Here is a 17,421-nt window from a genome sequence, read left to right on the forward strand (position 1 = left end):
GGTTGGCACAAGTCTCCTCGGGGTCGCTGTACTTTTTGAAGTTATTATGACAACCTCCCTGAAACTCTTTAAAGGTGTTGACCATTTTATGCTCAATGAACCTATTCATTGCTTGATCATTGAGTTGAAGTCGTAGATGGTAACAAGTATCTGCTCAATAAATTATAAGAACATATAATGTTAGAGAAAAATTGAAATAATCCTAAGTTAAAATGTATACCATTATTAGACTCACCCGAATTGCCGCCCACCAACGACGACTCTCCCGCAAGGTTATCTAGTTCCTCTTTAAACTCGAGGAACATGGCATAAATAACTGCAGAGTAGTCATCCCAAATCAAGAACAAAGTTATTCAAAACTACTAAGAAATAAACTACAAGAATTGAACTAAAGGCTATCATAACTGCAGGATAGCCAAAACGAATCTTAATACAAATTATAGAATTTTTAACACAATAGCCATCGCCGCCCCTCAAATTTTCAACCCTAGTCCCTCAAATTTTCAATTCAAACACCCCTCCCCCTTTCCCTCTTCCCCCCAGTCAAAATTTCAATTCAACCCACTTCAAAATTTCATCTTCAACCCTCCCTCCCCTCTAATTTTCAACCCACCCCCTTCAGATATTCAATTAAACCCCACTTTCCCTCTTCAAATTCAACCCACACATTCAAATTTTTAATTCTTCAAATTAATTACTCAAATACCCCCCCTTCAACCCACACTCAAAATTCCAATTTCAAAAACCAAAATCTATTACTAAACAATATCCTAAAACTAATTTATCATTAAAATCGTAAAACTAATTTTAAAAAACAAACAACTAAACTATTCAAACTAACCTAACCTAAACTAACATTTAAGGGTTTGGGATTTTAAACTTACCTCAAAAAGAGATGTGCGGTGGTAGATGGGGGGAGAGGCACGACGACAGGCTCACGACGACAACGACTCATATTTTCTCCTCTCTTTGTTTCACCGACCAAACTCTCATCTTCCTCTTTCTCTTTCGTTTTGGTTATGTGTTTCATAGAACTGAAACATCTTTTTTATATGAGAACTCCTGAAGCAGCATGAAAATGTTGGAAGCTCCCCTTACTCTCAACACCATTCCCGACGAATCACTAGTGGCGTCGGGAGCTCTCTTTACTCTCAACACCATTTGCGACGCCATGTAGGAGGCATCAGGAATCTCTATCTAACATAATTAATGCTTGAAAAATTTGAACTGAGAGTTCCCGACACATGCATGGGGCGTCAGAATAAGGTAATTATTCTCGACGCCCTACACCCAGACGTTAGAAATGTAGTCTTGTTTCCCAACAACTCTATCACGATTAATAAAATAATGTTTTCGCCTTTGACCGACGTGTGAAAAGTGGCATCGAGGGAAGGCGTCTGTCCCAACGTTATTTCTTCCGACTCCTTTTTGTGCGTCGAAAAACCTTGATTTCTTGTAGTGATATCAAATTTGAGAAGATGGCATTTAATATTACTTGTCATCTTGATGAGAAGATGACATGTAATGATACTAGCCTATCTAGAAGACCTAAGTATTTTTCAACCTAAAATATCTATAACAAAAAAAAAACAATTGGAAGTTAAATACAAAATGCTAAGATATTGATAAATTTATAGATTGCATAAAAGCGAGATATAAAACACAAACTAGCATCTTTGAAAGACACGTGAACCACTGAGTAGACTACACAAAAAGAAAAAAAGAAGAACCAACAATATACAACCTAGAAAGTAGCACAAACCCCTTGATAGATATAAGCATAGGCTAAAACATGAAATAAATAAAAGTATGTAGATATAAAATCTAGAAAATAAAATCCTAGTTCCGACCCTATCTAATTTTTAAAGAAAAATAATCATAAAAATAACTCATGAGTTTGAAATGCAATAATACAAAAATTCTAAAATCAAAACTTTAAAAGTAAAAAAGGAAGCAACAAAAAAATTTCCTATAGCAAGTCATGGTCACTTCTTATCATTCGTCAGCTTCCCTCTACCTCTACCTCTACCACTACCTTTCCCTAAAAATTTAAACATAGGAAGAGTGAATATAAACATATCCTCAGTAAGGGACTTACTACTAGTCCCGCTAGGTGTCTATTAACTTCCCATTAGGGTCCTGTAAAGAAGTACCCCTAAACTGGTGCTCCCGAACACACACAATCTAATGATCTTGTAGGAACACATCTGGTCTTTGATGAACCCAAAGGAACACCTAGAACAAAACTGGTCTTCAGTGAACTCAAAGGAATACCTAAGACAAATTGGTCTTCAGTGAACCCGAAGGAACACATAAGATAATCGAGCTATAAGTGACCATGTCAGACCATTCATATACATAACATATCATTACAGACTGGTGGTCCCATCGAACCACACAATCATAAAAAAAAGGTGGTGATTCTGAGGGACACCCATATGGGTACGACCTTAATAGATAAAGTTAACAGAACATCCATCCATAACATGTAGCACATCATAAACTATTGGAATTTATGTTCTAAAACTCGTAGTTCGTAGTTTAAAACTATAGTCTACTCAATAAAGTGGTTATTGAGGACTTATTAGTGAAAATAAAATATTATAAACTTGAAACCATTAAACTAAAGTCCAGAGGCTATCTAGTATAGACTTGAACTTTATGTAGAGACATAAACTTAGATCAAGTTCGAGTATATAACCCAAACGGTCTATAGTGAATGAAGAAGGTTAGGCATCTTATTATGGAATCGCTATGGATGCGGCTCACTTTGTAGTTAGTACAAACGATGTGATCCTAAATCGTTCATGTAGAGACATGGAAGTGGGGGCATCCTATATAAAGAGTTTACATCAGATTGGAACCATGAAATAGTCACTTTTAAGTTATAACACCATTGACTATATAAACTGACTATTTCGATTATGATGACCTAAGTAACTTAATCTTAATCCTGAGCTAACTATGAACTTCTGTTCATCCAGTATTATCCTTAGATCTTCATAGGTGAGGGCAGCTCAATGGCGCTGGTCCAATAAGCCTCCCATCTTAGGGGTAAGACCAGGTGGATGGCTAGGAACATAAGATGCAAGATGGAATTCACACCTACCCACTTTAGGGTTAGTAGATGGGTTGTTATCTTAAGAACTGAATCCAAGTCTTGAACAAGGGATCTCGCCCTCTCATTGGCCCGAGAGGGACTCGGTTTATAGGTTGGACCTCAAATCAAATGTTCAATAGTAGATCAGTGGGAATTAAGGAATAAAATGTAGTCTCGGAGGTAAAACGGTATTTTGACCCAATCGAGGTTACGAACAACCTGTGAAAGATTAACTTACTGATCATGGTTATATCAAATGGACATAAATATATCTATAGTGAGGGAAGTGCAGCTACGAGACTTTAGTGGAATGACTCGTTAGTTAACGAATGTTGATTAGCTTGGTCTAAAAGGGTTTAGCCAGTTAATCTCGGATCGTTGAAGCTCATTATTTATAGGTCCATTAGGTTCCTCTGCTAGCTCATATGGAATTAACTAAGAACAACTTGTTGGAATAATTCGCATTTGTAGAATTAAGTAGAGAGAGAGAAATCGACGAATATATGTGATATATCCGTCAGTTATAGAGCTTTATAGTTTAAATGTGACTTAAATATTAAAAATATGAATATGAATTCATATTTGGAAGCTCGGAATTAATGAAAAAGGTCAAAGTTGTAAAAAGTCAAAGTGTTGACTTTTGACTTTGAAAATTAAAATTTTGATCGGCTTCATATTCAAATATGATCTGAATTTCAGAAAAATGAATGCAGATTCATGCTCGAGAGGTCGAAATTAGTCAAGACGGACAAAATGGTAAAAAGTCAAAAAGTCAAATATTGACTTTGACTTTAATGGTCAAATGACCATTTTGCCCATTGACCAAAGATTATTGGATAATCCCACCATCTCTTAGTGGGTCATGTGGAAGTATATGGTGATGACACCAAGCCCACTAAGAGATAATGAAATGGTGATTAATTCCACTAAATGTTAGTGGAATGCTAGTTGTTGAATTTTAATAAACTAGATTACATGCAGTTGTGCATGTAATTAGTCTATTTGAGGGGCTATTTTCAAACTTGAAAAAAGGTTTTTGTAATTTTGTAATTTTGAATTACAAAACAAACGTTTGCTCCCAAATTCTCAAATTGGATTCATCCTTCACCTCCAATTTTCATCTCTTTCTCTAATTCCTTCAATTAACGGGTTCCACAACCCAGTTCTTAGTCCGAAGAATAGTGGGTCAATTCTAGTGGTTATCCCAGGTTCGTGAAGAACAAAGATTAGGGACATCGGGAGCTTTAAAGGTAAAGAATTCTCTTTTAACCCTAATTAGTGTAATTAGGGTAGTTCAAGGCATGTTAATCACTAAAATGTTTAGTTGCATATAAAGTAATTTTTTATCCTATTTTTGTTGCGTTTGTATGCTTTCCAACATAAACATCATAAACGTGACAAGAATATTAATCATAACGTCCTTAATCATGTGATTAATATATCATGCATCATCATCAATGTAAATCAGTCATCATCATCAATCATAATATCAATCATCAACATCAATCCATTATGCTTCTTAGCTATATCAATGCATAATGGAAAAATTACTTGCAAGCTCGTAACTTTAGTTTGAAGGTCTAGTAGGAGAATCTCTTACCTCGAGATTACCTAACAAATATTTCCTAACAGTCACGGTCAAGCTTTCCAAAGAATAGGCCCTAAACAGTAAGGGAGAAAAATAACTAAAATCAATAATTTAACAGTTGGCTAAGGTCTTAACAAATCCTCTCAAATCAACTTACCCAAATTTGAGGTTGGGTTACCCAAATTTGAGGTTGAGTTCCAATTCAACCTTGATTGGGAGAATTCTACAGCACAAGTCCTCCAATAAACTCTAGTCAAACATGTTGGGTTTTATGTCCTAAAACTCGTAGATAGTAAATATAATCTATTGACTGTAATTAATAAAGTATTTTATTATTATAATTTCAATAAGTGTTATTGATTATATTATTAATTTTGTCTTAAAAACTTAAATCCAATAAACTAACATCCTAAGTTGTTTGATGAGTCTTGCACAGTATGTAGAGACATACGGGGATCAATGTTCAAGATTAGCTTAAAGGGTCTATAATATAGGGTTAAGGTTGGGTACCTTATCTTGGTAACACTATGGATACGGCTCACTTTGTATTTGATACAAACACATTAATCCAATACATTCAGGTATACGACATGCAAGTGAGGGTATCATATGCAATGAGTTTGCATAAGACTGGACCATGAAATAGTAATCACTAGATGTAACTCCATTAACTAGTTGGGTTTCTATTTCATTAGGATAACCTAGGTAACTTAGTCTTAATTCGGAGTGTATTATGAACTCCTGTTTGCAAAGGATTGTCCTTTGATTTGTATGGGTGAGAGTGGTCAGATTGTCGACTCAATATACTTATCATTTTGGGGACAAGATCGAGTAGGGAGCTGGAAACATAATCACACAAGATGGAATTCACTCCTTTCCAACTTTAGGGTAAGTAGATAAGTGTTCCCTTAAATGGTGTCTCTGGGACTTGAACAAAGGGCCTTACCCTCTCTATGACACAAGAGGGGTTTTTGTTTAGTGGTTGGACCATAAACTGGTTGTTCATTAGAGGAGCATTGGTATTTAAGGACTAGAAGTAACCTAGGGGTAAAATGGTAATTTGACCCAACTTGTGTTACGAACACTTGTGAAGGACTAACTACTGGTAATTGGTCTATATCCGTGGACATAGAAATATATCTACAGTGAGAAGAGTTCACTTGTGAGTATTTAGTGGAGTGTACACAGTTAACGAATATTGATTAATGTGGTTAATAAGTTTAGCCAATTAATCTCATATCGTTGTAACTTCTGATCTGTAGGTCCATTAGGTCCTCTTCCTAGCTCGTAAAGGGTAATGAGATTTATTTATATTGGTTGTAATTTAAAATTTTCAAATTTACTTTGGGAATTAATATAATGTATGGTAATATATAATAATATAAAGTTTATATTTTAATTAGACTTTAATATATAAATTTAATTTTGGATATGATTCGAAAATTAATTTATGAGAGAATAAAATATTTGAATAAGTTCAAATATTAATTTAATGTGAATTAGATTCATACTAAAACTATAGGTTAAAATTTAATGTGTATATGATACATATTAAAACTATAGGTTATGAGACAAATTCATATTTGAATATGATTCAAATTTGGATTAAATTAAATATAAGATATTTAATTTATAAATTAATTAATTGGAGTATTAATTAATAGTTTAATTTATTTTGATTTAATTAAATTAATTAAATTAAAACTATAGGTTATGTGAGAGATATTCATTTAAATATGATTTAAATGAAATATTAAATAAATATGATTTAATTAACTATTAAATTAATTAATTAATTTAATATTACTATTAATTTAATATTAATTTATTAAATTAATAGGGAACGTGGGTGGTTTTCCCACGTTCTCACTTTTCTCTCAACTTCTGGAGTTACTGGTACGATACACAGAAGCAAGTTCTGTGAATTTTTTCGTACATCGCATTCTCTCTAAAACATTTTTTTTCTCTCTGGAAAAATTCCCTCTTTCCATTTTGGGTCCCCCCAAACCATTTCAATATAGAGAATATGAAGGTTTCCAAGTGGGGGTGCCCCAAATTTACTGTTTTGTATCATAGAGACGTCAACGATCGTAAGTTTCCTCTTCTTTGTTCTTCTCTGTAATTTTTCTTGAAAGCATGGTTAGCCATAGAAATTAGTTTTATAATTTATTTTGCCAATGTATTGGTATTTTTTAGGTTCCAATTAAATTGAGTTAGGATCTCTTTAAATTCTTTCGTTGTAAAGGGCTTTCATCCCTTTAAAACCTTCATGTAAAATAACCCAACTTAAATCCAAAATTAAATTATTTAGAGTCTAAAAATTAACAATTGATGGATATTCCTAAAACCCAATCAAAACTTACCAAAGGAAAGTCTCGAAGATGGCTCAAAAGCAAATGGTTTGAAACGATTGGCTTGATTTAGATATGAGGGGACCAACTCAGGTAGCTTGATGACTGACGTGCGTGGCTCGAGTATAGAGGAATTCAGTTAGGCGACTCACGAAAGAGGCAGTGGCTTACGTGATAGGAAAACGGATTGCACGTAACTCGTTCGGCTAGACGTCGACTTCAAAGGAAACAACGGCTCAATGAAGGAAACTTGATCGACGACTTCATCTGAGCTTGAATCGCATGAGCAACGACGGTGACAGAGTGGAGAGACCGGCTTCTGTCGGTTGGGCGTGCGATGCGCGAAGGGAAAGCTGAACGAAAATAGCAAAGACGGAGAGAACAACGCGACGCTTGACAGAGGAAGATGGAGAAGGACAAAGATGGTCGATGTGAATAGTGATTGGACAGAGGTGGAGCAACGTGGCGACTAGGGTTTCTTTATGAGCTGTAAGGAAGAAAATGCATAGTGATTAGGGCACGCTTCACGAGGGGGTCTATTTAAATAAATTGTAATAATATTGTAATAATAGTTATTATTAATATTTACTTTTCCTTTTTCGGTTACCAAAAAAAACCAAATCCTCTCTTTCCTTTAATACCTAAATTATCTTTTTCTTTTTCCAAAAAAAAAAAAAAGCTTATTCTCTCTCCTCCTTTAATTCCTATCAATTCAAATCTTCTACCCAAAATTAATATATAATAAACTTAATAATTATATTATCCTTAATATAATTATTTTACCCTTCCTTTAAACTTAATTGTATATACCTTTATATATATTTATGAAGGGAAAAACATCAAACAACATGCAGAAGTGTGGAAGAATTAGGATCATGCTTTACTCTATATGCATCTAAACGATTTAGAAATTAACATGCAATTGCTATGCGATGGACCTAAACGAAGAGTGTAAAAGGTAAACGATGAACTTACCTTTTATAGTTCTCAACTTCTTCTTCGATCCAAAGCTTCTTCTTTGCCTGAAAAACACGAGCAAGGACAACCACTATGTTGACTTACTAATCTCAGGACCAAGAACAAAGTTGTGGGACTCGTTTTTTGTGAAGTAAATCTTTTATAGAGATGGAAGGTGGTGTATCTTTTAGGTGATTTTATGAGAAAAACATCATCCTCTTCTCATTCTGTAATGAGAAGTTTATATATAAAATTTACATGCAAATTGCATGCAAATTATTTCATATAATCTCAACACCTAATTAATCCATTAACTCTTAATGGAATTAGTGGCTTCTAATTTACAATAAGTTGTCACATTGCCCACTAACTTTTAGTTAATTAAGTAATTAATCAAAGGGACAAATTGGTCATTTGACCAACTAAGTCAAAGTCAAACTTTGACTTTTCTTAGTCAAAAGTCAACTTTTTGACTTTTTGCTATTTTACCCGTCTTAACTAATTCTAACCTCCCGAGTATGAATCCGGATTAATTTTTCTAAAATTCAAATCATATTTGAATATAAATTCGGTCAAAGTTTTGTTTCTTAAAGTTAAAAGTCAACAAGTTGACTTTTACAACTTTGACCGTTTCAAAACTTTCCAAGCTTCTAAATATGAATCTATATTCATATTTATTTAAATAATATTTAAACTCAAAGCTTAAAGTTTATATCTATCAACTTATATCTTATATATTTGTCGGTTTCTCTCTCTTTTCCTAATTCGAACAATTCGAGTTACTTCAACATACTTGTTCTTAGTTAAATCCATATGAGCTAGTAGAGGAACCTAATGGACCTATAGATCATGGGCTCCAACGATTCAAGATTAACGGGCTAAACTCTTTTAGACCAAGCTTAATCAACATTCGTTAACTAAAGAGTCATTCTACTAAAGACTCTTAGTTGCACTTCCCTCACTATAGATATACTTCTGTCCACCTGATATAACCATGATGAGTAAGTCGATCTTTCACAGGTTGTTCATCATCTTGGCTGGGTCAAAATACTATTTTACCCCAGAGATTACATCTTATTCCTTAAAACCCATTGATCCACTATTGAACATTTGGTTTAAGGTCCAACCTATAAACCTGAATCCTTCTCGGGCCAATGAGAAGGTAGGGCCCCTTGTTCAAGACTTGGATTCAGTCCTTAAGGGAACAACCTATCTACTATCTTAGAAATGGACAGGAGTGAATTTCGTCTTGCATCCTATGTCCTTAGCTATCCACTCGGTCTTATCTCTGAAATGGGAGGCTTATTGGGCCAGCGATGATGAGCTGCCCTCACCTATGCAGATCTAAGAATACTACCGAATGAACAGAAGTTCATAGTTAGCTCAGGATTAAGATCAAGTTACCTAGGTCATCATAATTAAAATAGTCAGTTTATAGTTTACAGTGTTATAACTAAAAGTGACTATTTCGGGGTTCCAGTCTTATGCAAACCATTTACCTAGGATGCCCACACTCCCATTTCTCTACATGAACGATTCAGGATTATATCGTTTGTACTAACTACGGAGCGGGCAACATCCATAGTGTTTTTCCAGAATAAGGTGCCCATCCTTATTCATACACCATAGATTATTTGAGCTATTAACTCGAACTTAATCCATGTTTATGTCTCTACATAAAGTTCAAGTGTATTGACAAACTCAGTAAAATAGCCTTGGGACCTTAATTTATTAGTTTTAAGACTATAGCATTTCATAATACAATTTATTGAATCAAATAACAAAGTACTCGTTTTAGGACACAAATTCCAACAATTTAATCATAATTCCTTAAATTCCACCAAAATAATTAAATCAAACCATAACTCTCGAACTTAAATCAAATAACATCAAATTTCCAAATCTTTAAGTTAATTAAATATTCTGCCAAACAAATATTTAATAAATCTTAATTTCCACAAAACAACCAATTATCTTAAATTAAACTCTAATAATTCCGATATAAATAAAATTAAACCAAGATAATTAAAATTACCTTATTTTTGAAGTGTTACAGATAAGATAAGAGGCGAGGCAGTATTAGAAAAAGATTTGTCAATAGCACTGCAATTAGAAGTTGTATGTTGTACAGTAAATAAATTAGGTTGTCAATTTATATCATAGCTAAGCTTTCCGTTTAAGTCATAGCAAAATGTAGACCAAAGGAATGCTGGTGGGTGGTAATTTATCTTACACAGTATGTATCTGCATTGGCAAGTTGAAGTGTTGAACAACTTCTAAACTATGAAAGAATATATAGTCGATAAGGCTTTTGTTCACCTATAGTTATACAATCAATATTAGAGAGAATTCATAATGCCATATTCCACTCAATTACCATTCATAGAGAATTCATAATGACATAGAAAATTTCAGTCGGCTTTTTCATACAACGATCGGCCTTCTCAATTACCATTTTGCAAACTCAAAGGAAAATTACATTGTTTTCATTACCTATTGTAGAATACAACTTCAAAACTTCAGCTCTACCTAAAAAGTTTGGTTTGACATATATATCATACAAAGTTTCCACCGATTTAGCATCAATTTAGAATAAACAATAAGGGGATTTTGCAAAAATAGCAAACAAATTAATGATAATAGAGCCCATAGCACTACGTTTACTAAATTACAAAAGTAACAAATTTGAAAGCGGATAACTCTCTGATAGTCCTCTGATAGCCTTCTGATAGCCATCTGATATCATTAATTACTTTTCATATTTTCTATATTTGCAATATGCAAAAAAATAGGTGCTATGAGCTAATTTTTTCTAAATTTTTTTGTCGTCTAATGCAATTTTCCTAAACAATATCAGGTAATGAATCTTGACAAAAATAGAGGGGTGGAAAAACGAATCCAGAATCAACGATTTGTAGAGGAAAAAGAAATTAATAAAGATTCAACTTCAAATAATAAAATAGAAACAAGCATACCAGGAATAAAAGGGTCAGTCATGTGCAATGTTTCAAAATCCAAAACTGGTAAGTCGTAGTCACCGTCAAACGTTTAGGTGGAGTCGTTCGTGTGGATTCATTCCCTCGTAGCCATTCAAGTGTTACTAATCTATTCACGTTGTAGGTTATGTTAGACGTCAGTCGTCGCTAAAGGTCACCATCAGTCGTCATCCTTCGTTGCTTCTGTGGCTGCTGGGGTTTTAGGTTATTTTTGCATGGAGATGGAAAATGTGTCAAAAAGTGGAAATGAAAAATGGGGTTTTGGGAAGTATCGTTGAGATGGAGAGAAAAGGAGCTTTAAGTTTTTTTTTTTTAATTTTTAAATCAATCATTTTTTCAAATAGGTCATTCTTGACGTTTAAAAAATGTCAAGCACCTAAAATTATACTTGACGCTTTTAACCTATCAAATATTGAGAAAAAAAATTAAAAATTGATGTATTTTTCAGTTTTTTTTCGTTATTCTTGACCTTTTTTTTATTTTACTTCACAGTTTTTATTAAAAACGTCAAGTATTTCTAAATGGCAAGTATCAAATAAACCTAGTTTTGTACTAGTGTAATTCCAAGATTTGAAAGAATGTTTTGAAGCAAAGAAATATCAAGATTATTCACGTGGCATACCAGAAAAAGAGATGTGAATGGTTTATTACAACTGATAACTGGTAGAAATACAAGTTATTATAGTCTTTAAGATAGACTAATGAGACCAAAATGCATAATAAAAGTGTCAAAATACGTAGCTCATGTTGTAAATTCATAAATATTTAGAAATACATTTTACATAAGCTTTCATGCCTGTTTCACTCTGATGTCTTAATGCAAGATTATGAACAAAAGAAGAAGCTAGCGAATCGCAGAGGAACTAGCTTGGAGATTATGCGAGAAGACTTCAACAGTAGGCAAGAAAAGGTTCGCTAAAAGACAAAAGTGGTAGATGAAGTTGATGTGACTTGACAAAGGCAACTTTCCTGCCCAAAAGTTGCCTATAAAAAGACTCATCAACACCAGAGAAAGGGGAACCTAAATGGACCAAAACCTAGAGAGTGGTGGAAGGAAAAAAATAGCCTTTCCATCGTCTGTAAAGCATTTCTTCTTCTTCTCCGATCAGTCAATGAGTGAAAGCTTGAGGTTTGAGTGAAGATCTCATTCCCCTTATCTCTTAACTTATAATGTCATTTCTATTCTTTCCATTTTTTGTATTTTATTGTAATGTATTAGTTCATATTGTATAGTGGCTTAAAGCCTATATTCTTTAATACATTGCATATTTATACTTCTTCAGTCTTTGAGTTATTTGTAGTTTAAGATCTATGATAAGTTCTTGATAAGAGGGTTATCTTATTATAACTTTTATTGCGAATTAACTGAGCTATATTCATCGTTTGGCCAGTGTTTATCGCCAACTACCCAAAAGGCAAGTAGCAAGGATATGGCCAACGCATGCAAGGAGAAGTTTGGAGACGAACTCTATCTTAGCAAGATAACTTCCATCATTTGTGTCCCGAAAGGAGAACAAGTGTGGGTATATGGCACTGAGAGGTTGTCACCCTTAAAAAAGAAGCTCTATAAGTCTTGTAAGTGAAACATTCTAGATATATCTTGCTTACCTTAGCTTAGTCATTTGGATCCCCAGAGGTGAGCAAGTGTGGCGTTTAAAGACACTAGGAGGTACTTGCCGTAAGCATAAGCTAGTTAACTGAGCTATATCACATCAAGGTTCTTTTATTACTTAATCGCCTAGTAATACATAGACTTTCTTTCACCCCTTCTTTTATGCAAGTTAGTTCACAATCTCATCTTGCATCCATCATAATCCCTTTTTACAGATTCTCTAGTGTAGATAAGCATATATAATTTAAACTTACACTTTCTCATACTATATAGATAATTCTTTTATACTGCTTAAATGAAAAGTGAACCCTAGAACTAAGCTTTGATATCAATCCCCAAAGTTCAACCTTGGATTACCTAGAAAACATATTGCTTTGCTTATCTTTGAGCAAGCAACAGGAAAATCTGTACTCAACAAGAACTTAGTAATTACATGAGAACGCGAGATATAGAGAGCATACAACATACCATGACCATGTCTCATCGCATAGAATAAGATACACAACGCACAACACTAAACTGAACACTAAGTCAGAATCTCACCAACAACATCCAAAAGATGCATTATCATGGAGAAAAGTAGACATGGCTAGAGTTTAGGTTGAAACCTAGAAATCTACGTCTTGCTCTTTCCACAGATAGGACCAGCCTACATGGAGATCTTATTAGTAGATATAGTTGTTGGCCAGTGATGTTAGTGACATATAACCTACCTCCATGGTTGTGTATGAAGCGAAAAAGTTTTATGTTGACTGCACTAATATCTGGTCCCAAACAATCGATAAATGAAATAGATATTTATTTAGCTCCGTTAGTGGATGATTTGTAAAAACTTTGGCATGATGGGGGTGGAATGTTACAATGCATACCAAGACCAATGTTTCACGCTCAAAGCTATTTTATGATAGACCATTAATGATTTTCCTACATATAGAAACTTTTGTGGTTGTCCGGTGAAATGATATCATGCATGCTCAATTTGTGGGGAGAAAACTTCATCCATTACGTAAGTATAAGACAACTTTTATTCATCCATTACGTAAGTATAAGACATCTTTTATTCATCTTATCTCCAAGATTATAACTATTGTTATTTTGTTCCTTTTTTAACTAAGGTTGCTTTGCTTAGGTATCTTTGGGATGAATATGTCTATGCGATAACAAGAAAAGTTTTTGTTATTGACCAATCAAAAATATCATCATATGTCAAGGATCTTGATCTTTGACCAAGAAATCTAGCCAACCAATTAGAAGGGGCTAACTTGGAACAATTAATTCTAATTCCATATAATACCGCGTAAATAAAGAAGGGGGACACATTAATTTTTTTTTTTAATTGGAGGTTAAATGTATACTCACGTTGAAGATGTTGTTTATTGTAGTTTCCATTAGATGTTGCATGTTATCAATCTTCAAGAAAACTGTGTTTATGTCTTAGACTCTCTTCAAAGTAAAGTTCATGAAGACCTTCATGGGTATAAATGTGTAAGCGTATTATTACTTCTTATTTCACTTTATTATTGTCTTCTAATGTTTCAAAATATTTAAAGGATTGAAAACATGGCAAGCTAAATACTACTACAAAACCTGTTTTACTTGACACTAGCAACTTTCACATACTTAACGTTTTTATTAAAAAAAAAACTTTGACTATTTTAAAGAAAAAACATCAAGTATAGTTTTAAAAAAGTAGAGTTTTCATGAATTTTTTTGAACTATTTATGTTAGCTTTTACTTGACGATTTTTTCGCGTCAAGTATAAGGAAGATTTTACTTGACATTTTATTCTCGTCAAGTATCGTGAACATTTACTTGATGCAAAAAAAATGTCAACTATAATTAAAAAATTATTTGAAACTTTGAAAATAAGTATAAAAATGTCAAGTATAAAAAATAAAAAATAAATAAAAGGTATAAAAATACTTTTTATTCCCCTTTCGTTAAATAAATTTATTAAAATTTATTCCCCTTCTTTCATCTCCCCTTTCTCTCCACGAAAACCCTCAGCCCTCCATCTCCACTCGTTTTGGCCATCATTTTCTCCATCTCGACCGGTCGGCCACACAAAGTTTGTGTATTCTCATTGGGGCAATAAACGGGGCTGTTCAGGGTTTAAGGTAAGTAGCGTTGTTAGGGTTTTACAAAAGCTTTATTCAACTTCAACCAATATTCTTCCCTGTGAAATGGGTCTCTAGAGTACATTTTCTTTTTAGTTCTATCTTTATTATCTCATTTCCTCCATTAGATTTACAATCCTTCAAACTCCACTCTCAAAATAGCCTTTAGATGCCCTTCCATTATTTCCCATCAATGGATTATTTGCACGAACAGATTCAGTATTGATCAAGGGGATTCGAGCCCCTCAACTTTATTATCTTGGATATATAATATATATATATATATATATATATATATATATATATAAACTAGTAAGCTAAGCGGTTATTATCTCTGTCAGCCCGTCTTTTTAAGTTCAAGTCTTACCTAAGCAGATCAGCCACTGATTGCTTGGGCCATTAACCAGCAAAGCCTCGCCGTGCTCGGTTCTCAAGCTCTCATCGCTTATCGAAATTCTTCCGGTCTTCCCCATGTTTACACTTCAAGTATTGATCAACCTTTTCCAATTATACAACAGAGCAGCTTGAGCTTTGAAGTACCTCAACTTTCCGCCGCTTATACCAACAATGAAATGATCATTTTTGCAACTATTAATCTTCCCCCTGGTTTAACCACCATCTATCAAGTCTGGCAAGAAGCTCCCATGAATCAAAGCTCTCCAGGTTCCCATAACCTTGCCGGCGACAATCGATGGTCACTTAGTACTCTGGATTTGCTTACTGGATCTTGCACCTTGGAAGTGGATTTTGTTTTCAAGAGAAGAAACGCAAGTCTCAAGTTTTTTTTTTTTTTAAATCTGGGTCTGTGAGTTAGGGGACCTTAATGCCAATGGGAGCCATTGTCACTAGATATTTGAAGGTCTTTAAGGTTGTAGATCCTGCTTGGTTTTACCTTCATGTCGCTTGCCAGACCTCCGCCTACGCTGTCGGTGTTGCCGGTTGGGCTACCGTTATCAAACTCGGCGGCAAGTCGGCTGCAATTCAATACACTACTCATCACAACATTGGGATTGCTCTGTTCACCTTAGGAACTCTTTAGGTAATTTAAATTAAACTATACAAAAAACCCCCTTTGAAATCTATTTGAGTCATTATCACAACTTAATGGTTTTGGATTTGTTTCCTTTTTTAAAACAGGATTTTGCTTTGCTTTTGAGGCCAAACAAGGATCATAAGTACAGAATTTATTGGAATATTGACCATCATTCCATAGGATATGGTGTGATAATTATGAGTATCATCAATAGGCTTGAACAAGGAGTTTCTGATTTGCAGTTCCATTCGTCTGTGCAGAATGTGCATCATTATCATGTATTCCTCATGGTGATTGGTATTTTAAATTTTGCCAAAAATATGTTCGAGAGAGAAAAGTTTGTTGAGCATAATGTCAATGCTGTTGCAGCGGGAAGGGTGCATGGAGTTGACCCTATTGAGCAGATAACTAAAAGATGCATTCGAATTGTTAAGAACATAGAAACACATCTTAGTGGATGTGTGCTATGTCGGTAATAATACCAATTCTCCTACTCCCTGCCTATGACTTCTCATTTTTCTTTTCATCGTGCTATCTTATATGTTGCTTTTGCATTGAAGTTTAATAATAATACCAAGATTGTTGTTTGATTACTATCTAATACTAATTTCCCTTCCTTTCTGATTTCAGCAAATCAGGTTTTGGTCCCCGCATAATTATACTTTGTGATCAGGTATCTTATCATATCATCTTAACTTCCTATTGAGCTTTCAAGTGCTGTTGTTATTGACTCATTGCCAGTTCCTTGCCCATGTTGCTTGCTGTTGTGCTTTTTCTTCAAATTTCTTCATTTGATTTCTGGTCAGTGTGAGAAGGAATTTCATGTGGGCCGTTTAAAAGACCACAAAATGGCATTTCTTAAGGTATTAACTCAGATCATAGTCTTGCTTTTTACCTGAAATCCTTTGTGTGAAAACGATTTCTTCCCTTGTTCAATGCCCTCCTTTTTCTGGGATAAAAAAATTGAAAGATCGTTAATGAAACAGGTCCATGAGGAAAGTGGTTTTGTAGCATAGTTTGTACAAGGATACATTCTGCTCTACAGAAGCTGCTAATTCGTGGGCCAGAAAAGCTTCCAAATTCACTTTTAGGTGCTGTCAATAGAAAGTTGGAGAAAATGGTTCAGACATTCAAGTTGATGTTGATGTCAGTTGGAGGATTATTAGTGGCAAAATTGCTTCACCTGATCAAACTCATTTGCTATTGTCGGAGGCCATTATATATATTTATTTACCAAAAGTATTTATTTGTCCAAAGTTCCAGTACATACTGTTATCTAAACAGTTTCATATTTTCCATAGTTAGACAATTATGGTCAGTATTTGTTATAAGGCATTTAATAAATTTAGAACAGAAAATGTCACAATCTAATGAACGCCCTTTCTGTAATGTGGTATTCGATCTAAGTACTGACCAAGGGCCATGTTTGAATCGTTTTAAATGGAGGTCCACTCCAATTGCAATTGCGAGTGAGGCGATGCATCGTGCAAGCATTTCAAGAGCTTGATCAACAAGTTTCTTCTCAACATAATTTGCCATCAAGTCGAATACATAGATCTTGCATTTCCTCATATCAGCTGTAATAGCCAACAGTGTTCTTTTATGTTGATGCAGCCAATCACGTAGTTGAAATCTCCCCACCCTGGTTTTACTTGGAAATCACCACC

At 34.1% G+C, this 17,421-nt stretch overlaps 1 protein-coding gene across 1 annotated transcript; it reads left to right on the plus strand.

The window, feature by feature from the left end:
- The first annotated feature begins 14,602 nt into the window (after positions 1-14,602).
- LOC103497541 (uncharacterized) lies at positions 14,603-17,099 on the plus strand. The gene is made up of 5 exons (XM_051086601.1): positions 14,603-14,721; positions 16,015-16,226; positions 16,385-16,427; positions 16,561-16,617; positions 16,741-17,099. Exons 2-5 carry the CDS (start codon positions 16,042-16,044, stop codon positions 16,768-16,770), a joined length of 315 nt encoding a protein of 104 aa, XP_050942558.1. The 5' UTR covers positions 14,603-14,721; positions 16,015-16,041; the 3' UTR covers positions 16,771-17,099.
- The last annotated feature ends 322 nt before the right edge of the window (positions 17,100-17,421 follow it).

The sequence above is a fragment of the Cucumis melo genome, chromosome 1, assembly GCF_025177605.1.
Source record: "Cucumis melo cultivar AY chromosome 1, USDA_Cmelo_AY_1.0, whole genome shotgun sequence".
NCBI lineage: Eukaryota > Viridiplantae > Streptophyta > Magnoliopsida > Cucurbitales > Cucurbitaceae > Cucumis > Cucumis melo.

What these genes read in the sequence shown, in the direction of transcription:
- LOC103497541 (XM_051086601.1), top strand. Translation starts at nt 16,042, where the DNA reads ATGGTGATTGGTATTTTAAATTTTGCCAAAAATATGTTCGAGAGAGAA. An exon ending in AGTGGATGTGTGCTATGTCG is followed by an intron (nt 16,227 to 16,384) that starts GTAATAATACCA and finishes TTCTGATTTCAG; the next exon opens with CAAATCAGGTTTTGGTCCCC. An exon ending in TAATTATACTTTGTGATCAG is followed by an intron (nt 16,428 to 16,560) that starts GTATCTTATCAT and finishes ATTTCTGGTCAG; the next exon opens with TGTGAGAAGGAATTTCATGT.